General features: G+C 45.2%; 1 protein-coding gene across 3 annotated transcripts in view; it reads right to left on the bottom strand.

Moving 5' to 3' along the window:
* nr5a2 (nuclear receptor subfamily 5, group A, member 2) overlaps positions 1-24,640 on the bottom strand; it is a 47,064-nt gene that overhangs the window by 14,932 nt on the left and 7,492 nt on the right. For 2 of the 3 annotated variants that reach the window (XM_027023982.3, XM_081708648.1), the window contains 3 exons: positions 21,312-22,018; positions 7,371-7,490; positions 2,370-2,517 (listed from right to left, as the gene is read on the bottom strand). In XM_027023982.3, the coding sequence (XP_026879783.2) occupies positions 2,370-2,517; positions 7,371-7,490; positions 21,312-22,018 (975 nt within the window). Of the gene's footprint in view, positions 1-1,727; positions 1,832-2,369; positions 2,518-7,370; positions 7,491-21,311; positions 22,019-24,640 lie in introns of all 3 variants that reach the window. The other variant, XM_081708649.1, reaches the window with a different exon arrangement.

The raw sequence follows: 24,640 nt of genomic DNA, 5'->3' as shown, positions 1-24,640 counted from the left end.
ACACAAGAGCAGAACTCTAGTTACCAAGTGTATTCTTATCAGTCACATAGATAGTACATTTGTAAAGATGAAGGCACATAACTGTTTTCTACTATGTCCTTACACTCCCAAAGCAGACACCTTGGCAATGCATCGTTGTGGCGACAGCCCTGACGAGTAATCCCCACATCACTACCAACAGAGCATCACTCAGTCGCTCTTGAGGTGCAGGAAATCAATGCTCCTGCCACAATTATTAACCCATCGATAAAGCCCTCAGTCTTCAGCACACTCCATCGGCTTGAGCGACTGGGCCTCACGGAGGCTGGGCCAGAGAGATGCAATGGGAGCAAGCACAAAGTCAGCTGCCATCACTCCCGTCGACACCCTCGACCCATCTGAGGAGACAAGTGGCTGTTTGCGGATGAAGGCATGTCAATCCTCCTCTTCATCGACACTTACCTTTAAAATGAGCAACCCCCCACCCCCGCGGAGCCCCGTGCGACCAGACATTGACAGATCACAGACCTTCCAGAAGGCTGACAGAGGGCAGTGGCAGTTTAGTGCTATTCGGCAGGAACCAACAAGTCAGACCCTGGCAAATGTGCCTTTGATTTCCTTTAAAAGGTGTCATTTGTAAAAGCTTGTGCTTAGACTGGGCGAGAAGAGCCACTCAAATGAATTCATGCCCTGGAGGCTGAAGAAAGGTTTGCAGGGGGTTGGAGACACAAGAGTGTACACGAACCTGAACCTTCTCCAGCTGTGATTCACAAAAAGAGGCTGAATGACTTCTGTTGGTGACTCAGTACAGATATTTAGATAAGAAACCTGTCATACGGTGAACAGTCTTTGCTGCTGTTTCACCACTGATCTTATGGGAAGGGGCCACACTGAGATGTTCTCATTAAAATACTCTTAATCCAACATGAAACAGATCAAGACAGGGAGCAGGGATATTATATTGCTGCCTTAGGTGTCCATAAAATGTTAAGGTATTTTTGCACTTCATTTCATTAGCTCCCAATTAATTGGCTCATTAATAGCATCTGGCAAGGATCAGCTTGTGCAAACGTGGGCACCGATGCCTCCTTCTCAGGATGATATTAATCAGCACAGTCCCTCATCTCTCGTTCACCTTCAGTCAGACAGATGAGCCGCTAGTCACTAGTCGCTAGCCGCTCGCCGCTAGCATGGGCCAGCGCCTGCGGCGATACACTCCCCTCAGGTGGGTGTTTCATTATGGATGATGTTTCCGCCAAATTATTTAGGCCTGGGACCCATCCCCCATCCAACAGCTAAGACCTCCGCCATGCAGCAGCCGCAACAACAACAACAACAAAGGCAGGCGTACGCCCCCAGTCCCAGTGGGCGGAGGAGCAATGGGAGCCTCTCGGCCTCTGTTAGGCACAGACATGGGGGGTGTGAGGAACCTTCTCAAGCTGCGGCGAGGGACCCGGCGGAACTGCCTGGAAGCGATCTGGCCGCACGCCACCGTGATCTGACGGCACCCAAACATGGAGTGGAGGGGGAAAAGACAACGGGACGGAGGCGGAGGCCGAAGGTATCAATACCTCCCATTCTGTTTCTTCTCCTTCTGCAGTGGGGAGGCACACTGATATGATAATGATGTTGCCATGCATGGACTGTGTTAATATTCAAGTGTTTTCTTATGGGGCCCTGTTTTTTTCTTAGTTTGGGCTTTGATGGTTGAGACCAGCATGTTTCCTGGGTTATGCTGAGATGGTTACCTTGACTTCAATGGCTTCATTAAAGTGTGATGGCTAGCTTAGGAGAGGCTGCAGATGAACACATGGCGCACTCAGAGGGCAGATAATTGATGCCCTTTGGGTTGCTGTTGAAAGAAGGGTTGAAGTGCAGGGTGAAATGGAGTGACTGTCATTGATGAACTCAGTCCTGACTTTCTAATTCCAATACAACTGATACAACTTTGGCCTTAGAAAATGTCATGTGGAGAATCCATGTCCTTGTGTTCTACTAAACCGACTGCATGCGATTTCTAAAATCAAGGGATCTTAAAAATAATTATACTACAACATTTAGGATTAAAACAAAGTAGCCCCCGAGACATAAGTGTTGAGGGAGGTACAGGCTGAGGGAGTGTTTTTTCCTGTTTTTCTCATAAATATTAGCCGCAAAATTGGTGGTGTTAGCTGGGGGTATAAGGCAGCGGGCAGAGACGCACACAACTAGCCGCAGTGTGCAGCTCCTCGCTTATCATCCAGCGCCGCCGAGGGCGGATGGCGCCTCCTGCATTATCCCAAGGTCCCCGAAGAACCTTGGAAGTGGGCGGCTGGGATCTGACCTACATCTGGCCCCCGTCCGGCCCTTGTATGGCCCCCGTCTGGCCTGGACCTTTTCTCTGTACTCACCCAGGCTGAACAGCACCAGGAACTTGAGGCAGACAAACTCCCTCTGGTCGAGCTGGAGGGAACGCAGCTTGCTCACCAGCTCCTGTGCGTGACTCAGGAGGTTGTTGAGGGTAGCCCCAGCTTGGGAGGCAATTAGGGCATAATCCACCTGCAGGAGAGGGGCAAAAGGGCACAGATGAGCTCTGTAAATTCCCACCACGGGCAGCCTGACACACAGCTCCACAACACATAGACTGCACTCACAGCCACTGCGTCCCTGTCACACATTATTTACGGAAAGGACATCCAAATATATTTCTCTATGAACAACTTTAAATGCATTTTGCATGTATTCGCAGGGCACAGACTGTGAAATCAAGGGTATTGATTCTTCAGATTCATTTTCAGCAGACGTCAGGCTGATGTGCTCAGTCCCTGCTTGCCAGAATCCTGTGCAGCATATTTGAATGCATGTTCTATATTACATAGAAATGCATAATAGGCTACTCTCTTTCTCTCTCACTCCTTCTCTCTCTTCACTGTAGTTTGTTTAAGGAAAATATTTGATTTCCCAGTCTACAAAATAACAGATTTGCTGGTCCAGAATCCCACCCTTTCAGTGGGAACAGCATCGTCTCCTGCAGCATAAATACTGCATATGTGAATATCCAATATCTTGGGCCCTTTAGTCCAGACCAAGCCTATATTACTCCTGTACCTCACAACCCTGACCCAACCAATAATCAGCCAGTCAGCACAGCCCTGTGCACTGTTAGCACTCTGTGTCTGTGTGTATGTGAGTGTGTGTGTGCATGCATGTGTGCATGTGGCAACATGTGTGTGTGCATGTGTGTGCGTGCTATCCAACACAACTCAGCACAGCAGGGACAGTGAGCAGCATGGGGTGTGTGTGATAATCAACATCAAAATGAACGGGGGGTGGGGGGAGCGGCACGTTTCTCCATCCCTAGTGTGCAGACCCTCAGGGGCCGGGGAGACGGGAGTGTGCGGGGCCCCTGGAGGTCCCCCAGGCTACCGTGCCCAGCCCTCCCCTTTCAGGTGCACTTAATATCTGCAGCAGAAGCAAATTTGTCTGGGAGGCAAGTCCTTAGCTGCCACTCACCGCAAGCCGGCCATATTAAATTTTTATATTTATTGACAATTCATTACCATAATTGACTGTGCCAGGGTTTCTTGAGGTAGGTAGACGGCTGGCCTCCTAAGTACAGGGAGGGCTCCCTTGGAGCTGGATTTGCAATTAAAAACGCGGGCGGATTGGAATTTATTTATTGTGTAAATATGATGAGCGGAATTTTTTAAGCCCAGTCTAGAGAATTCTCTGTTGCACATTTCTCACCAGCGGCCCCCCTCTGCAATCTTATATTTTCTCTGTTACTCCTTGATTCCATCCTTCTCTCATTCTATCTGTACATCTTGGCTTTTTTTTTATGAGTCAGTGAAAATCAACCCTACCCTAAGGTGTCAGCCTACTTCTATAAAATCAGCTGCACATGAAATAACATGGATGAATGGACTGTCTCGCAGCTACGACTAATCTGTTTAAATGTATTCAGTTACAGGGCTGCGAGTGCGCGCTCACACGTCTACGTGGCAACGTGTGCAATAAACAACATTCAGCGATATGCAAAAGAGTGCAACCTTTACAGCACCTCATTCTGAGCATTCTTTAATGACTTTTCCATGGAATTCTAGGAGTTGGAGAGTGGGACAAGAAAAAACTCCTGAAGATATCTGATGCTGATGGAGACCTTGCTCTGCTCAGGGAACAGTGAGGATCTGTGTAGTGATGCCCTCCAATTTGGTCTGACATTATAGAGCTGTGACACTTCTTGATTGTGAGGAATGACAAATGTTCTGACTAGCTTCGATTCAGATTGCTCCCTTTAGATTGCGCTGAGGGAGTCTGCTTTTCAGGAGAGAGAAAGTGAGAGCGAGAGAGTGAGGAGGGGGATTAAAAGATGTGTGTGAAGCTATGTTCAAAACAGTGGGAGGGAGAGGTCTGGGCTCTCTAACATATTTGAAAGCCGTCCACGTAGTGTTGCGTGTCCCTGCGATATAGGGCTAATCCAGGACAGTGCTTCTCTGCTATAGCACATGACAGTGGAGAGCAACAACACATGGCTTGGTGAGAGACAATGAGAAAAAGCAGCAATACGCCCTTCTGACTATGTCTGAGTGTGTGTGTGTGTGTGTGTGTGTGTGTGTGTGTGTGTGTGTGTGTGTGTGTGTGTGTGTGTGTGTGTGAGTGTGTGAGAGAGAGAGAGACTGGGCTGTCACTCCTGGCCTGCTGTAGTATAATAGCACATAATGATCAGTGTGCATGTTACCTGATCCCCTCCCTACAGGCCATTTCAACACCAGCTGTTCATTAGCCAAAATATGCAAATGAGGCCTCTCTCTGCCGCTCTCAGTCAGCCCCCACCAATCAAACCCAGAGAAACTAGTGACTATGTAGCCCTTGCTAATTAAACACACAGACTCTCTCAAACCTCATGGCAAATCCTTGTAGCATCAGCTTCTAAAGATAAAGAGAAGCCGATTGCCTGAAAATCCAGGCGTTGATGTATTGCCATTCCTACTTCACTGACAAAACGGAAGTGAAGCCCACCACGGAGACATGCTCATTAACACACTGGCTAGCAGCCCTATGCCTCCCAAGCTTTGCTGGCTTTCTTACCATAGCAGAACTGTAATGAATTCACCACCATTCAGCTGTTTACATGTTTTAATACATGCTTGGTAACCCATAAAACAGTGGTGAAGTAAATGCCAAGCAGCCTGCTGGCTCGTACAGGGGTGCCATTAAGGGGGAAAGTTAGAATGGTTCTGAAGGTCTGTGACTGACAGGGGCCCTAAATATAATTTGATTATTAAATGGTGGGTCCCAATGTGATATATTTTCATCGGGCTCAAAACCCCTGGGAATGCACCACTGCTGAGTGGTGTTGATTCCAAAATTGCTAAAGCTGTGGTGTTCTTTGTTTGAACTTGAATCACCTTTTTATTCAGTAGGTGTTCTAGCCGGTTTGATAAATCATGATGAATCGTGCAGTGTGAAAGCTTTGTATTACAGGTTAATTCTAATGTTAACGCTTGTGCTAATGTTAGCAAAATTTTCTCTGTGTGTAGGTTCATTCAAACATGGTTGTGTTTGCAGAAATTTTGCTCATCTTTGAAATGCTAGTACAGTCAAAGGCAAAGGAAGAACCATAGAAGCAAGGAAACTTCAGGATTCTTCACAACTAAGAATAGACTGGTTTGAATTATCTTGTTCATTTATTTTATTTTACTTTATTTTATTTTATTACTTTCAGACTTTTGAGTGAGGCCTTTTCCGTAGTCTGTATGTGTGTTGCCTGTGTTGTGCTTGAACGAATGTTTGTATTATCTGTATAGTCTGTGTGATTCAGACTACACACATATTCAGACTATGTTTGCATTCAGTGTTTCATTATTTCAATAACAACAGTGAAAAAAGGTATCTGAACTTTGTATTGCTCATATTTTTAGTTTAGTTTAGTTATATAGGCTAAAGACATTCTCATTTCCCATGTTTTATATACATCTGGTAGGAAACGGGTCCTGCAGTGTTATAGTGTGCCTCACATGCCTGTTGATAGTCCACTAATCATTATTTATAGCGGTAGACACAAAAAGCAGAAATTTCCCCTCCAGACAAACATTGCACTTGATATGGTAATGAGGTAAGCACTGATACTCCACTCGATATTATCAGCAAAACAATATAGTTATTGTTGTGCACTTTTTTGATTATGGTCGTTTGGATTCAGACGTGCTTCTTCTCTGATTGGAGCCTGCTCTTAATACAGTGAGTCTCTCTTCACCAGCTATAAGGAAGGAGCAGGGCTGATGAGGTCCTTTGGCTGTAGAGGCAGGCCATGCAGAACTCAACAATGCCTGAAGAAGAATGCCCGTCTCTCATTCCTCACACAGTATTCACACCGTCAACTGACCAACGATTGCACTCCACCATTTTCCTAACCAATGAAAATGTGGAAAGGAACACCTTTGGGGGCCCACTGTAGAGAACCATGCATGCTAAGACACAACCTAACGCACAGGGCTTCACTACCATCCCTCTGCCACACACACACACACACACACACACACACACACACACACACACACTCACTCACTCACTCACTCACTCACTCACTCACTCACTCACTCACTCACTCTCTCTTTATGTGAGATTTAAGCTTGAGTTCAAACTGCCAGCCTTTTATTTGATTGTGAATCTTGAGAATACACTGCTTTTCAGGGCATGAAGAAAAGATGGAATAGTTATGTGTGGTGGAATACAGCTGTCTGCCTAGTGGCTACACAGCTCTCTTCAACCAATCCCTCTCCCACTTTAATATTTATGATTCTATTGTTGAACATTTTGTTGAAGTTCATGTATTGGAGGGAGGAGGAAAAAATCTGATTAATAATTGAAATCACACATTCTACTGACAGACAGGCAGTGCTAAGGAGCATATTTAAAATGGCAATTTTAAACATTTTGAGTGGGACGCGCGTGTGTGTGTGTGTGTGTGAGGGAGAGAGAGAGAGTGCACGCTCTAGATGGAGAAAAAGGACCCCCTGCATTGAGAACTCCAGAGAAGCCTGAGGCGTCCTCCCACCGCTATTCCTTAGAGACGGGCAAGGTAAATCCCACCTTCTCCCCCTCCGCTTCCTCTCCCCACCTCCTCACTCACAGGCTTGGATGACTTGCGCATGCTTAACCAGCCATTTTATTTATTCGCACTCCACAGACTTGATAAGGAATACCCAATTGATTATTCTGGTCACATTAACTTATACCTATAAGCGTAATCTATTTTTAATGGAGCGGTGACTGCATAGGCCTGGTTAGTCGATAGTACTTTAAAGAATGTTGATCCATGCTGGTGTGGGGCCTGATGAGCTCTGTGGGGAGGTGGGCTGCGGCCAGGAGCCGGGGCCAGGTAACAGGAGTGGCGCCCAGCTGCGACTCACCTGTTGCCCTGTGACTAGCAGAATGGAGCCCTCCTTGGCATGCATCACCTGCCGGAAGATGTGGTCCAAGATGAGGAGCTCGCTCCAGGAGTTCTGCAGGAGCTTCATTTGGTCATCAACCTGCAGAGAGATAAGCAATATGGAGAGCTGCATGAGAATGCACTTTGTCTTATCGTAGTGAAACAATAGAGTTAAGTACAAAATCAGGAACTGCTTGAAGAGCTCCCCTTCTGAACCTCTGCACAGGTCATCATTTATCAGCTGGTAAAATAGGACCAGCTCACCAGCTCATACTAAACTGCTTTCCGGATAATCATGGCTTTGCAGACTAGGCTACCCTCTACCTCTAAGCCCCACTAGGTCCATGGGTGATGACATATGACCTCAGCAACAGATCATCTGCTCACTCTCTCATCCAGGACATCAATGCTGGGCCCCTGTTGCTAATTAATCTGTTTGACTAGCTGCGTTCTGCAGTTTATCGTCTGCAGCTATGCTGTTGCTCCGCCGTCATGTTCCGTGTTCAGGGAGTGTGGGAACGCGTGTTACTGTGAAGCTGGCTTTAGGGAAACAACAGGATCATTGTCATCGCCGGCGGCCTTCCACGCCCATCGGTGTCAATGATTACACAATGTAGCCAAGCAGCAGGTGAGACTGTGTTTGGCAGGAGGGGAAGGGGTTGGGTTGGGGCAGGAAAACGGGTGAGAGCGAAACCCTTCTCCATGCAAACACCATCTTGCTGATACTGTTATCATGACTGTGGTTGGGAAAAATAGTTTAGCTTCCAATACTCCCCTGTGGGCACATGGAGTGACCCACATAAAGGGGGGAAAAAGGGGGCTCGGCATTGGAAAAGAATGCACATTCTTGTGAGAGAAATCAACAATTTTGGAACAGGAAAATAGTAGTCGTGTTCTCAAAGCAATAGCTAGAAATTGATCTAAACCATTTATCTTTATTGCCTTGGGAGACACCACCACCATCACAGCCTCTCTTGCACAGTGTTTTGACTCCTTAAACTTTGTATCAGAGCTGCAGTCATAACAAGAGCATAGAAAGCAGCTGTTAAGATGAGTTTTCCAAAGCATTAATGTAACAACTACAAATACTGAACCTGTAGTACTGCAGAACATGAATCTTTGTTGTATTTCATTTTTATGGCACCCAAAGTCCCATTTCTATGTCTCTTTTTGCATCTCGCAAAAGCTCTATTTTTGAACTGAAGGGCCAGTATAGAAAGAGGTTTATCAAAAGCAAAGTCCTATCTCCAGAGGATTGTGCTTCAGAGACATCAGTGCCAGTCAGGTAAGTCAAGCACTTGCCCATGCTTCAAAGGAGCCTGACACTCATCTCAAAGTTTAAGACAAACGCTCTCATCATAAACCTATCCGATGTGCCAGGCATGTCCCAGCCATTGAACAGGGATGGGAATGCTGCGGGGAGCAGTGTGGAGCGGTAGGGGACGGTGGGAGGTGCTCCAGGAGGCCAGGAAAGGGCACATTTGTGGATGCATCTGAGCTTTGTGAGCTCCCCCTGCCACTGTGTCTTGTCTGTCTTTCGTTTGCCCTGATGTGGCCCTGCAGAGTTTCACTCTGATGCACTATCCCACTCAGACCTGTCTATATCCAAAAATAAACCATACCTCATGAGGCAGAGCTCTGTAGTATCTTTGGTGTCAGCATGGCACAATCAGGTCAATTAGAGTAAGGTACAGTCAGGAGAACTCTAGCAATACCTGTACAATAATACTTTGGTGGAAAAGGCTGTAACCTAGGGCTTTTTTCTTAGAAACCAGAGCTGTCAATTCCAAAGAAATCTTCTGAATGGTTATAAAATAAGTTGATTATGAAGGGTGTGCTATAATTAAGATTACAGTAGTGTTAATGTTTATCTACATCGAGCAATGATGAAAGTGGCAATAAATATGCCTGGAAGGGCACCAAAGTGAACTGCAATCATCGACATTGGCTGCGGCCAGAGATGAGATTTGGTTTCACCTGCGGCAACAAAACCTGATTTCACATTCGGCAGTGAGGAGGATGATTTAGAGTTTACATTTACATGGTGAGACAGTTGTTATACAAGCTTTATAGAAGCTTGATGAGGGAGCGGTTCCAGCTTTTCTTGTTGTGTTTCCACCATGGCAAGACTCTCTCTAAAGCATTCATTTACTGGTCTTGTAAAAGGTGGTCCCCTTTAATATTTCAAAATCATCACAGAGCTTTTACAAGGAACTTTCTCTCTGCACTTATAATGAAAAATGCATATCCTCCAAGAAACCAATTTAACAGCTTTATGGCCATTGAGATATTGCTACATCAACAAGCTGATCAATTGCTTCACCTTTAGTTCATCTCCATGTGAATTTAAAGTTTTTAATACAGTCCTCTATACAACTTCACAAATATACCAAGAGGTATTGTGGAAGTAGAAATATGAATGTGCAGTAATTAGGTGCATCGCGTGTGGGTCATAATTTTCACATGTAAATCACATGCAAATACATTTCCTTCAAAATGAATGTTTATTTCTCACTACCTGCTGGTCTGGACCAGTGGTAATGGGTCACTGTCCAAACTGCTAAATGATCCCCCTCAGTTTTCCATGAAGTGCCAGTAGCATTGTTAAGCACTGTGGATAAGTGAGAATAACAAGAGTACACAGCTGGAACTGCATTTAATAAGTAGCTTTGCTTTTTTCTTTTCCTTTTTCTCTTTTGTTTGAAGTGCCCTAATGACCAGATTAATGGAATCTTCTTTAATGCCTCTTAATGAACAGGACAAAAAAAAAAAAATGATTTATTCAAATGCACAAGCACACATAAAGCCGGATGTTTCACATGAAGACATGGTGGGATGAAAAAAGAGAGAAATGCCACATGAACCCTTTTGACCTCTTGGATGCGGATCAGTATGACTGGTGGAGGGAACCTACGGGTGGGGTTTGAAGTCACTTCAATGAGCCTGGCGGACAGGCAAGGAGCTTTGAGTCGGCTTCGGAGGACATCTGTTCATCTGCTGTTATGTACACTTCCTTGCCACCAGGGCGACACACATTAATTATTTCACCAAGGGTATTTTTTTCTTCCATTCGAGAATTCCCATCAGTCTATATTATCTCTTTTTATAACCACGTTCACCACAAATAATGAGTACAACAGGAAAAACTTTTAATTTTGCCCCTGGGTGGCATGTCTAATGAAACCAATAGCTGTTTTGCAATGTAGAGCCCTACCACTGGGACTGAGGTTTGAATCACAGCTGTGCTACATGCCACCCATATTTAAGAATCCTAAAGAATGCAGCTGCATATTTCTATAATCAAACCCACACATCTCATAATTATAGTTTCTTTTGTTCTTGGCTAAAAGGACGTTAAGCATGTTAAGAAGAAGTCAGCAGTTCCTGGGAGACACTAGTTTCCTCCTGTCTACGGAGCAGATGCACACAGCTCTATGATAAGCTGCTTTGCTTTGCCTTCCCCTTTGTCTTCTACAGCTCAGAGGCCTCGGTGTAATGTTGTCCATGCATATGGTCCTCAGCACCCTGCTTTGTGTGAACTCTCTTTCCACTGATCTGGTGGAAATCTCCATGTATGTTTACCATGTATGTTTACCATTGCTCCCCGCTGTCCCGCACGCCCGCCGTCCCTGTGATAAGCACGCTGGGACTCTGAGCAGGTGGTCACCAGCCGCTGTGCACTCTGTTCCCCGCACCCACGCTCCGAGACCAAAAAATATTTACGAGATTATACAATGAAATCAGGCCCAGGTAGATGAGGGGAGTCTAAAGCTTAGATATACTGTACATCATCACACTCACAGTGTTAATTTCAGTTACATTATAATACAGATCACACAATTACTGTAGAAAAAGTCTCACATGGTATAAATACAATATAATAATACCAAAGGGATGTAGCATTTACTAACATTGTATCCCAACATATGAAGGGCATATGACTTTCTCCTTCATTGTCCCACTTACTGTGTGTGCATGTGTGTTTGTGGAATGGAAACTAGCAAGTGCTTGTAATTCATGCATGGTGCTTATATGTGCAGATTTGGGACCTGGGCCTGTAGTCTGGAGTGCTTGGGCACTAAATTAGGGTTCTGATTGGTTCCTCTGGGCTCCACTGGACTGTGTGTGTGTGTGTATGTGTCTGTCTGTCTGTCTGTCTGTCTGTCTGTCCTGACTGTGTGCCTGATTGATTGAGCAGAAGAACAGAGTTTGATCAGTTCCCACGGTGACCACATTAACAGACTTCTGAGTCTGACCTTTGACCTGTAAAACACACTGTGTTCGATCTGAGTCCTTATGATATAGCAGCCAGAATACAACAGACAGGGCCAGCAACCTCTGTTACTTTATGATCCGATCTGGGAGCAGTTATGTGATTTCTCACATAGATGCTTAATAAGCATGTAAGGACAGAGGTCTGATTTACTGTCCTCTGATCAGTGACTACAGGGAGTAGTCAAAAAAACCCTATAATATAATGACCAAAAATCCTGCAGTGTAATTTTTTTTCACTTACCTGGAAGCTTTTCTCAAATTGTGAATGTAAACAATCTAAAAATAAAATTATTTTTAAAGTGATGCGTGACAACATGCTACAACGGTTCGTATTTTCACTCGGACAGCATACAATGATGTCATGATATCATAAATCAATGCTCACACTCACAGGCTTACAAATCAGTGTGTCAAGTGTAAAGCACTGGTTCTTCCCATCATCAAAAACTGAGAATTCCTTTCTTGTGGAATCCACATGTTAGGGATGTTGGCTTATTTGTAATTTGTAAAACTGTTTGTTCTAGGCTACTTGAGTAAACTCTCAGATTCATTCCGGAGAGAAACATCGGGAGACGAGCGGGAGGATGGAAGTGTGCGATGAGAAAAAGATCCCTCTCCTTTCTTTCCCTGCTCCTCCAGCCTCGTGAGGCCCTGTGCGGTACGGCTCGGACCTGTCAGATCTTAAGCACCCCTGTTCCTTTGTAGCATGTGTGCAGCACGTTTTGGGGGAGAGAAGAAAATCAGAGCCTCAGAGTCTCACTATAGATCAGAGAGCTTAAAGCTCAGAAGCTATCAACTAATTATCAAAAAAAAACAAAAAAAAAAACAGAGCAACTCTAATCAATTATTCAGTTGAACATTAGTCTCCTAATATACATGAAGTCAAGGGACCAAGAACTCTCCGAAGTATACCATGAACCCAACACACACTTACACAAGCACACACACACACAATTCCTGTTTCCTCCACCCCCAACTAGTGCATGGTGAGAAAATAATGCTCTCCAAAACCAAAATGAGTTCAGAGCGGCACGTTGACTGCCTATCGATCCACCAGCAACGTTCAATCTCCAGCACACGAGCACACACGTTCCCGCACTCGCAACTGCCGCTGCCTTTTTATTTGATTTTATTTCCCCTTGTACTGCCCCCCCCCCCCCCCCCGCCCCGATTTTACAATTTATGGGAGTCGTTATTGGCAACGGCTGTCAATATTTATCCTTTCTGTGTGACAGGTTGATGGACAGGAGGAAATGACTGTTGATTGGCTCAGTGAGGGGAATGGGTGCAGAGTGGCAGGGACTCCTGTATTATTCAGATGGACAGGAGCAGGCCATAGCCTGTGTGAGTACCTTCATGCACTCGCTGTAGGGGTGTATGCCGTTATCCTACAGAGCACCACCCCATGGACAGTAGTGATGGCAGACCCCTCACACAATAACAGCTGCTCTAATTGAACTAAAATAGAAGCTTATGGGTGACAAATTGATATTAGAATTGTCTACTAACTGAGACAATTTATCCCTTGTGATATATAGCAATGATCTACTCAATATAAATCCAAATCAATATAAATACTTATTGATGTTAAAATTCCCATATATATTTATATATGTTTATATATATCTGTGTACTACAGTTTTGAAGTACACGGCAGTTACTATATATATATATATATATAGAGAGAGAGAGAGAGAGAGAGAGAGAGAGAGAGAGAGGGAACCACTTGGAATAGCTGAATTTATTACTACCTGTGTGCATGTTTCTCTAGTAGTTATATATCAGTCCCATAGATGGCTTGTTATAGGACACACTATGATAGTGAGCTTCAGCCAAAAAGTGTAACGTTAAATGTATTATAATGAATGTAAGGGAAAGCACTTGTGCAGCTGCAAACTGCCCTTCCATACTCAATCTCATGAGCATTAAGCATTAAGGGTGCTAGAAAGTCCACAACCTTCTCACACAGTTCTGATCTAAGCATCATGCCCAGCTCCAAGACAGCCTGTGACATATTAGGGGTTTTTAATGTTGCTTGACGCACTGCAATGCCCATTTCAGGCTTTAAAGGCACTGTCAACACTTCAGATGCCTGTCCTCCTCTAACCATTTGTCTGCTTCCAGCTTTAAATATTCTGCTCTCATGTTGTTTCAGGAATTGCCAAAAACCTTTTCATCCTCTCTGAGGGTGCGCAACAGAGAAAGAATGCTATTGTTATACCTTAAAGAAATGCATTACCCACATGCGTAATGTGCATGGAAACGCTTAGCAGAGGACCTGTGCCAACCTCCTGGTTCCGAACTATCCAGATTGCTTTGGACCGTGTACCGAATGGCACGCTGCACCCTGTGCCTGCTGGGGTTTCAGGTCAGCCCGGCTCCGTCCCAGCCCGGCATGACGCTGTGCAGCTGAGAACTCCCCACAGCGCTCAGCGGAGTGCACCAATCTGATGCCACCCGCCGGTTAAATATAAGTGTAAGCTTACACCGCCCGCCACCCACCTATCGGCCCAGCATGCTTATCCATTGTCTTTGGCCCCTTTCAGCACATCCAGAATAGATGGGTCTAAATAAGGGGCCAAAATAGATGTCGAAGACAACTGCTGACAGACGGAGAGGGTCGACAGCGGAGGCCGTCGACCTCAGATCAGTGCCTTGCTGCAAACAGATCATTAAACAGCGAGGGACAGTGAAGAAAGAGAAGGAGACACCCTTTAACCAAACGAAGCGCACTGCCCCGTTTTTGGGGTCCCTGAGAGCATGAGTACGCTAAGAAAAAGAGCCACCAGGGTAGACTCAAAAAAATTCCAATTTTTCCCTGGTGATGTTTTTTAAGTGAATAAAAGAAATAAAAAGGAACATTAAGGAGGAAAACCTGAATTCCGTCTGTATTACATAAAGCATAAAGTCCTCCGGTGCTAAATTTTAATGCTTAAACTGTTCTTTGCCAATTTTATGGCTTAATTTTCAAGCCCATCAGTAAGAACAGGTGTAAACTTATAGAGGCTACGTAAATCTCATCCACATTAGACTGCAGGGTGATATTTGGGTGGGGAAGTTACACCAAGTGACACTGGCATTCTTAGTGTCATGAACTGGGTGCCAGAATGGCACGAGGGCCACAGGGGAGGACCTCTGAACTCTAAAGATAACGCTACATACTGAGGGAATTCCAAGACGCTCTATTCTCATACCAGAGACAGTATGAAGGCAATGACAGCTAATCTTCAAACATTTAGTTTCAACAAAGCAAACAAACAAATAAATAAACTGCCTATAAGGAAAAACGATTCCTTAGCATGTGCATTTGGCCATCATGTGATTGTAGCATCCTGGGCCAATGATTTTTTCTGTCTCCTCATTCTAACATGCATTCAACAAAGCCAATGAAAATGGCTTATACCGTGGATAAGAACTAGATAAGATTACAAATGTGGCTCTTTAAGAATACAAAATGCCTGAAAAAAGCACAGAAGCCTGTGAAAGGATGAAAAACGACGCATATCTCTGTCTCCTTCTCAGCTGCAGGAGGGATAGCGGGAGGGTGGAAAAAATAGCGGCCCATGCCTAGATGGAAGACAGCACAAAGGGGTGGAGGAGTCCATCAGCTCTTCTGCAGGAACCAGGGGTCCATAACAAGCTTTTATCCTTCATGAAAGCAACAAGTGGATGAGCAGACCACTGTCCGTCTGCCACAGGGCCTCCCCAGAGAACCCTCTTCACCCCTGTAGGGAGCTCCGACCCTAAATCTTTCCTTTTAACAAGTGCGCACGCTTCCTGCCTCCGCCCAGCAATGTCTCGGGGGCACGGGGCAGCTTTTCGGGAACAGAGCAAGACACCCGAGCTGACCTCAGCTGCCAGGGAGGGTGGCTGGGTGTTGGGGGATGAAGTGGGGAAGGGGGGGGTCAAAGCAGGCTCTCCGCAGCTGGCCACAACAATCAAATAAACAATCACGTGTGGTGACTAAAGTGAGAAACAAAGGAGGAACAGTAACAGTCTGAATGGCAGTTTGTTATACAGCATGCTGTAAGGCGATACCACATACCGTAGATCTTGTCTGAAAAATGCTACAGTTTGTTATTTTAGTATTATGCTCAAAAATGAACTTGGAATTGCAATTTTTATGAATTACCAAAACACTGTGCTCCTCCAAAATTCAGGACAAGATATACCATTTTTGTCCATTTCTACATCATTTATGAATGAAAAGAGGCCTTGGTGAGGCCTCTCCTGCTCCCCATCTCTCTTGATCAAACAGGTACTGCAGATATTGCAACCACTGACATAAAGCTTCAAAATAAAACAATAAAAACAAAGGAAAAAAACTGTCAGGCGAAAGGCAAGCATCTCGGAGAGGAGCGGGAGACTGAAGAATGTCTACAGAAGAGGTTCAGTGGAGAGACAGACAGACACAGAGGGAGAGAGAGGGGGAGAAAAATATGTACAGGAGCAGGCCTTACAAAAACTCACACGCCATCTCCAATTGTGGCTGCCGGTGAGCGGGGGGATATCATCTATCAGTGGACAAATGCAGGGACGAGAATGCTGCTCCTCAAATGAAATAATATATCTTTGAAAGCCTACGCCCGCACCAGGCCCAAAGCCCATATATCAAGTCTGAGCGGCTGGTGGATCCGGTCCAGGGGCCATTAACCTCCCACCTGTTTCCCCCCCTGTCCTTCAGCATGCTCCCCTGCCCTTGGTGCTGCTCCCAGGCCTTGTTCATCTCCTCCCCCTGCTCCTCCCCGAGCAGCCCCTGGCCCATCTCACACACTCCCCCACCCCCACCTCCGCCCCCAACGCCTGCCCCCTGCTCCTGGAGCCCTTCTACTACACGATAATGTAAAGCACCATGAGTGGCCCGGGTGGAATAATTCAAATGCAATGGACCAGGGACACGGTTACAAATCTGCGGGCGGCCAGCAGGCTACGGGCGCTGGGCCGTTTGTCAGGGAGCACCCCCGGCTGACCCGTGCAGGGGTGCCTGGAGGGAGGGCAGGATGGCGCTGGGATGTGGGGGGCTGGGATGTGGGCTGTGTGTGTGTGTGTGTGTGTGTGTGTGTGTGTGTGTGTGTGTGTGTGTGTGCGTGCGTGCGTGCGCACGCGCGAGTGTCAGGGGGCGACGAGGGTGATATAAATCGCCTTCAAGTTCACAGATCACATCCGCAACGCCTTATTAATTCCTGTAGATACGAGCTCTCTTGGAAATTACAGTCTCTAACCTGCACCTCTGAAATTGGACTGTCAGATAAAAAAAGAGGTGGGGGATGCAGTGCATTTTACAAAAGTAAATTCATGTAATATTAATGGAGAGTGAAATTATACAACCAGCTGCCAATGCGAACACCATGCAATCTTTAGGCAAAAAATAAAAACAAAAAAAAATGCCACACTTGCTGTGCTGATGAACAGGTGCATGGGGTGAGTTTATTGAACTACGCATAAACTGCTCAAACTTTCATGAAAATTCACCACTTGTTTTACAGTTAAGGAAACCTAAGTCTAACTAATTAGACCTAATTAAGCCTAAAAATGTTAAACTTCTATAGACTTAACATATCTGAGACTGCTAAACAATTATATTTTGCGTGAAAAAAAAGACAATTAGTAGACAGACAATGAGACCTGGAATCAAGATATATATATCTCGCTCTTTCTTGCCATCTTTTCTCCCTGTGATCCTCTCTCTCTCTCTTTCTCTCTCTCTCTCTCTCCCTCCCTCCCTCCCTCCCTCCCTCTCCCTCTCTCTCCCATCCAGATGCTTTTTCTATATGCTGAAGACTCACAGCTGGGGGCTTCTTGGAGAACAAGGCCCAAATACAGTCCTGCATGGCCTAATGGCAGGCCTGCTATTGCCATTTGCCTGACTGGGGCGGAAAACAGAGAGGAGAATTTTGTCGAGCTGTCCCCGAGCACCAGTGAAAGGACAAAAATAAATTTCGGTGCTACGTCAGGGCATCGTAAGCTTTGCACCGGCAACTTTTATCTTCTGAGAGGACTAAATATATGGATAGTGTTACCGCAGTATATAGTGGGTTTACTTGCTCTGTGATGTGGCCAGAGGAACGGATTACATTTAACACTGTGGGCTGCATGGTAAGAAAAATACAGAGGGACATATGTACTCAGTGGAATCATAAAATAGTGTGGCAAATCCAAGTATTTTGGTCCTATTGTGTAGCGAGGAAAAGCAAGGCGCATGCATCCTATCCTCGGAACAATGGCACTGCGTTCCCCATGAAGACTGGATTTCTGTCTGTATGTGAATCACTCTCCACATCTCCACGTTAACGACGGGGCCTGGGGACAAACGTGGCACGCACGGCTGCCTCCCAGCAGCCCTGAGTCAGGCTGGACCGCAGGGGAAGGGAGCATCTGTTTCCCAACCTCACGCCCCATCCACCACTACCACGGTGCCCAGCTACCACCCTCAGAATTACGCACCAGCTTCTTACACAGGCACACACACACACACACACACACACACACACACCCCACATGCTCACTAACAAACATGATTAAACAAGCAGTGCTTTTGGAGTACTGTATAACCAGATACACAGGCATGCAGAAAGGCAACCCTATGCAGAAATTCAAACATACACATTGATACAAGTGACTACACAACAGTTTCACAGAAAAAAAATAAACAAAGAGCTGGTGACATTAGGATGCATATGCTGTTTCCATAACAGGTGTTAACTACTACTATAAGTGACCTCATCAGAGAATTAACAAACCTAAACAATAACCAAACTCTTCCTCCACATTGTCCTGAAAATAATTTCAAGCTTTAATTATAAATCACAGCAAGAACTGAATCTGAATATTTTTAATAGCAATACAGCAATAGGAGTGCATAGGTACACATCAGGTAGGTGTGGTCTAGGTCTCATCCACTAAACTAAGAGTGAGGGAGGTAAACTAAGAGTAAGAGTGAGGGATCCTATGGCAGGGATATGCAGGGTTTGTTTTTTTTCACTTCTTGCCCAGTGTGAGAAATAATCAGTGGAACATTTCACTGTTTCTGTCTCTTTTCATTCATTTGAGCACAATGGGGAGCTCTCTTTGGAGACCCCATCATGGCTAAATATTTATGAGTGCAGTAACTAAGTCCATCTTATGGAAACAATATCTTTAAACACTTGGCAGACGTTTCACACCCAATTCTATTAGCAGAGAAAATTCTTTTGTTCTTACGAGGCTAATAATAGTGTTAGTGATGCACATGTATTTATAGTGGCCTTGCCGTCCCCTAGACCCCCTGACAAGCTTCGTATTCACTTCCATTTCCTGTGTTACCTGTGGCTTTGTCATTAGTGTGCTCGAGAGAACATTAAGAGTCCAGTATAAACAGACCTTTTTTTGTTCCTCTGAAGGCCCCCAACGTGATGCCTACTGTTCCACCGAGAGTGTGCCGTATCATAATCTGATAATCCAGGGTGTGACGGACCAGTCTGTTTGTGACTGACCATGTTTTTGGGATGGTAATACTGGAGGCAATAGAGGAGGCAATACTGGCACACAAACACATGCACACATGCTCTCACAAATAAATTCTGTGTTCCATCAAGAAAGGACACTATTTATAAAATTCTACACTATTCCTAGAAAAAATTATGACAAATATTAATTTTTCTACCAGTAAAACCACCAAAATCCTATTTCTATTAAGAAAAGCTGAAAATCAGTGTTACCAGACTAATACATACTTTCTAAATTAACCATTGATTGCCTTTTATTCCTAATGCATGAAATATGACAGAATATCACGGAGTTCGCGAACGATTGGTTGTCTGATCTTCTGTTAGCAGTAGGCAATAGTTTAGCTCTGTGTTCTTGTGCTATGTTCCTGTGGCGGGTGCCTCCTGTTAGACAAAGCCTGCTGAAACTGAGAGGGATCCCCCTGCTTACAGGCTTACAGCTTCAGTCAGCATCACAAAGCTTTCTGCCTAACAATAACCTACAAGTATCCACTAATTAGTGTCAGGAGTGGGCTCTGAGAAGCTAGTCGAGCTGCTTGTGCTAGCTTCTTTTTGTTTGGTTTGCTTTTTTTTGTTTTGTTTTGTTTCGTTTTTTCACTATGCGATTTGGTGAGGGCACCTCGTGAGGGCTTCGCTAATTATGCCTTTATTGCTCTGCGCTAATGTCAAACGCGACACCTACACTATCATACCGTTTAACAAGGGCTGCACTAACCATTTAGCAAGGGTGAGAGAGTAGGCTAGTCACTGCATAAAGGGGGTGCTCCACCACTGCGAAAGGTGAAGTTCAGCCACAATTAAGGGTAAATGATATGGACAGTCATTAGCCAGGCACAATGCTAATGTAAGCTGAAGTGAGGCTGGACCATTCCAGTGACAGAGGGAAAGAATCGTCATAGAGGTCTATAGCTAGTAGTACTGTGAAGAGGGTGACCATCACACAACAATGAAAAGACACTAAACTGAACAGCGATCTCAAAATGAAGTGCTTCACTGCTGGACTAAGTGCGTTTGCTCTAGTTAATGACCAGATGGAAATGCACAGAACATTTGGATATGCATTTAAAAAGCTGGGGGGGGGGGGGGTAACAGCTTTCCATTTTCATTTGAGAAAGGAAACAAATATGGCAAACAAAGGAGCAGCCAGGACAGAACCACGAGAAAAGTAAACATCACTACAAGGAGTGAAGGAAGATTGTAGAAAACAATTGTAGAAAACAGGTGCCCAAAAAAATCCAACCCCCTTTCCTCCCTTGAGTATGGTAGGAATTGTCTTATTTTTACAGGACAAGTTTGACTTCTTTTTCATTTTCAGATTTGGCACAGCATTCATCAGCGACTGACTCACAAACACAATGAGCGAGAATGAAGCCAGTGACATTTAGCTCCAAAAACACTCCAGTGAGAACTTCCAGTGAGCATTGACATCAAACCACCTGACACAGTAGCCAAAAAACCACCACCTACTGTCATTTCAATCTGAGCAGAATTACATGTTAAGCTCAATACTGCTAGACAGCTGTTGTTTTTAGTTAAGAATATTTTTTAAATGATGTACACAGAGTAGTCTATAAAATGAAGGAGGATTAAGCCTTTGTGTTTATCTTCATAAACATTCATAAACAACTTTGCCTGTCTCCGTGTTTTGCTGCTCATTAGAGCAGGACTGAATATTAAAGATCAGAGGTGCCCAAACATTTAAAATCTTACACTGTACTGAGTCACCACTTTATGTGGAAAGATTAAAGATGAATGTGTATGACTGTCAGCATGGAAAGGTGCACTAAATGAAGATAACAGATGACAGTACGGAAATGAAACATTTAAAACCACTGTAAAATAGATAATCCATTGTTCAGTGCCTTTCTGATTATTATTAAGATATGATGATATACATTCTAATGATATTTTTGTAATGTACTTGAAAAAGAAATGTGTGATTTAGAGAAATAACTCAGTACAGTGTAAAAAATCTATTACTATTTACTTTAACAGTTAAATGGAGCAGAAACAAGCTTCTTCGTGAAACGCCAGTCTAAAGGATCTCATTTTGTTCTGACAATGTGTACACTTCTTCCTGTCACAGGGATTATTATTACATGCTAGTGCTTTCCAGGTTCTGCACTGTTTTAACACCATACATTACAGCGCCGTTCACTCACCTTCAGCTCACGGAAGAAGATGCTGCTCCGGGCCCACTCCACGATGGAGAAGAGCGTCTGGTCAGCCATCTTGCACATGAGGCCGAAGGTGTTGAGTTTCTCGTGCTTGCCGCGGCTGGCCTGCTCCTGCTGAAGGTAGGCCAGGATCTTAGCTTGCACCTGCGGCTCATCGGGCTCGCACTTTAGCAGCTCGGCCACCAGGTGCGGGAAGCTGGGTGGCGAGCCACCCGCGTAGGCGTCCACGTACGGGTAGCCCATGAGTGACTCGGGCGAGCTGGTGTACGGGTCCGGGTACTCGGACTTGATGGTGCGGCTCTGGAAGTGGCCGTATGGCTGGTAGCCCTGCAGGCCGCTGTTCCCGCCACCGTGGGGCGGCATGGCCATGCTGACGGGTGACGTGACGAACGGGCTGCGGTCGTAGTCTGATGGCGGGAGCCCCGCACTGGATGAGCCATGGTGGTGGTGGTGGTGATGGTGGTGGTGGTGATGGTGGCTCAGCGGCAGGCCCTTAGAGGCCGAGTGGATGTTCTGGATGGCTGAGGAGATGGTGAGGTCGGCCGGCACCGTCTGCATAGCCTGGGTCATGGCTTCCAGCTTTAGCCCGTTGGCCCGGATCAGGGCTTTCTTCTGCTGTTTCAGTGCCCGGTCCCGCTTGTACATGGGGCCAAACTTGTTGCGCCCACCACGCATGCGGTCAGCCCGCACAGCTTGTGCATGTGAAGAGAAAGGAGAAAGTTCAGTTAACATCAATTAATCAACATCATCTAGCTAACAAAAATATTTATATAGAGTAAAACATTTGATTGGTATTAACATGTTGGTATTCTTTCTGCTACCTTAAACAGAATCCTGCAGCACATCTCTAGTTATAATTTGACTGTACACCATTATGGAGCGGTTACTTAATAACTTTACACAATCGCTGTCATTGCTTCTTAAAGTAACAGACCTTTATGGCTTCAGGAGCTGTAGTTATTACTCTGATATGTAGTTATTACTCTGCATAGTGCTGTATTCATAACTGTTCATAGAACAGCACACAGACATGCTGTAAGATGCCGTTGGTCTGCCAGGACGGAAAGACGACAGGAGCCTGGTGGAGAATATGATTTTTGAACCAGAGGCAGCCAGATTCAGGCAGACGGGATAATCATTATGGCAAATAAATCAAGGTAAAGCCACAGAGGAGCTCTGATCTCAGCCATGGGGCGGCACGCTCCACTCCACTCTGCTGGACCACGTGTTAATTATTGATGCTTAATTATTTCTCTTTAATGCCACACGATGTCAGCAGGTGGAAGGCTAGAGGATCCAACGAGCCCTTTAACATGTGCCCGTGCACTCGCGTGCGCACCAGGTGTCCAAACCCATGCGCACGTGCGCCCTGTGACCCGCATGTGGGCTCGCTCGTTAGAATGGCCCTCTAAGAATCATGGAGCGCATGGCCGCACCCCCACATGGGACAAAATGACATGAATAAATCAATTAAAAGAAAAGTGTCGGCTCCACCAGCTGCCTTGGGAGTGATTTTAATGGTCTTCGTCACAGCGGTGTGTGCGGGAGTCGGCGGGCCCGTATGTTTGTGTGTCAGTATGCGTCTGATCCGAGGGGCCCGGCAGGCGAGAGAGACGGCCCCGACCACAAGATGAGTTGTTGCAGCGACCCTGCTGACATTCGCCGGGAAGCCCCAACAACCACGAAGCCCTGTGCCACCAGAGGTGTGGACTTTTTCTTTTTGTATTTCAAGGATTAGTGTGTGTTAAAAATTTATCCCATCAAAAAAAACCAAAAAAAACATTCTATCTATAATACATTTTGTGGCAACTTTAAGTATTAATGATCCTGAGTAACAAGGTAATTAATGAGCTGGAAACTAACAGTTGGCCCTTTTGGGAAATCACAATTAGAAGTGGACCTGAGATCACGAATGCATGATTCCACCTCCTGTACCCACACCCCCCACTCAGTTTTTTTTCTCTGCTAAGGTTTTTTTCATGTGTCTAATTAAACAAGGTTATTTATCTGCAAGTCATACTAATTTCTTTGCCCTAAGAAAGAAGGGGGGAGTGAAAGGTCCTTCCTTTTGTGGATATATGCGTTGGTATTTATATGGGTTTTTCGACAGATGTGTGTGTATTTGTGTGCATTTATGTGTATATTTCTGTATATGTGTGTTGTGTAAATATATGTGCAAATATGATATGCGTATGTATGCATAGATCCCCATGAGCTGGTTTTTGGGCCAGTGCATGCATGTGTCTGTTATGGAATACTTGCTATTTGGTGCACTTTGTTGTTTGTGTGTGTGCGTGTGTGTGTGCGTGTGTGTGTGTGTGTGTGCGTGCGTGCGTGTGTGCGTGCGTGTATGTGTACTGCGTGTCTAGACAGACAGGTCTCATACAGGCATACTAGTGCGGAGGTTAGCTAGTGTGACTCTGCTTATTGGCTGATTTATGTGTGTTTAATATACAGGAATATTAAGTGTTGCTAGGATCGCTGTCCTAGCACAGGCATATGAATGTCTCCCCTGCCCAGCTTCTGACACACTGTTTGTCATGTGTGCCAGAGCCCGGCTCTAAACATGCACCCTTCCACGTGCCCACATGAATAGCTATGATGCCTATGCATAAGTAATAGGATGGTGGTCCGCCTGACGCTCAGATTCTGGGATCTGGCATTCTTGCTCCAGAAAAACAAAAAAACAAAACAAAACAATGACAGAGTGCATGAGTCCTGCGTTGGGTGCCCGTTTTGAATATCCATCCTCCTGTGCTGCGACATGCTTTGATTCATGGAGGTACTTAATATGGACAGCAGACGTTTGATGAAATTGAAATCATTTTACGCTCTACTGTGCACGACATTGCTCACAAATGGAATAAATGCTCTGCCTCAGCCCTGCTCTACTTCCGTAACTTTTCCCGGCGGACGATGGCATGGAGGCCTCGGCACCTTGCCCTTAATCCCTGGCCAAGACGGAAATTGAGGATCAAGGGAGCCATCCAAAATAATCCACAACAAGACACAACATGTCCACTGTGAGTCATATTATTACAGTGTTCAACACAGCTAGGACAAGAAGCCGCCATCGCGTATCAATACTGATAATATGACTTGTGTGGAGACGGCAGAAGGGCATTTGTCTGTGTCAGGCAGATAAGGCTTAATGGTAATAGATTAAAAAAGCATTCATTATCAGCTTTAGCAAGAACAGCCAGGGGAAAAAAATCTGTAAAAACGCCCAGAGAGAGCTTCTATATCACAGTCATTCCTACTCAGAGAATATTTACTGCAAATAGAACAAACTGCAACGCATCTGAGTAGCCTCT

Source organism: Electrophorus electricus, chromosome 26 (assembly GCF_041902795.1).
Source record: "Electrophorus electricus isolate QZ-2024a chromosome 26, ASM4190279v1, whole genome shotgun sequence".
NCBI lineage: Eukaryota > Metazoa > Chordata > Actinopteri > Gymnotiformes > Gymnotidae > Electrophorus > Electrophorus electricus.
Note: the sequence above shows the minus strand (reverse complement) of the source record. Positions and strands in the feature narration are given on the sequence as shown.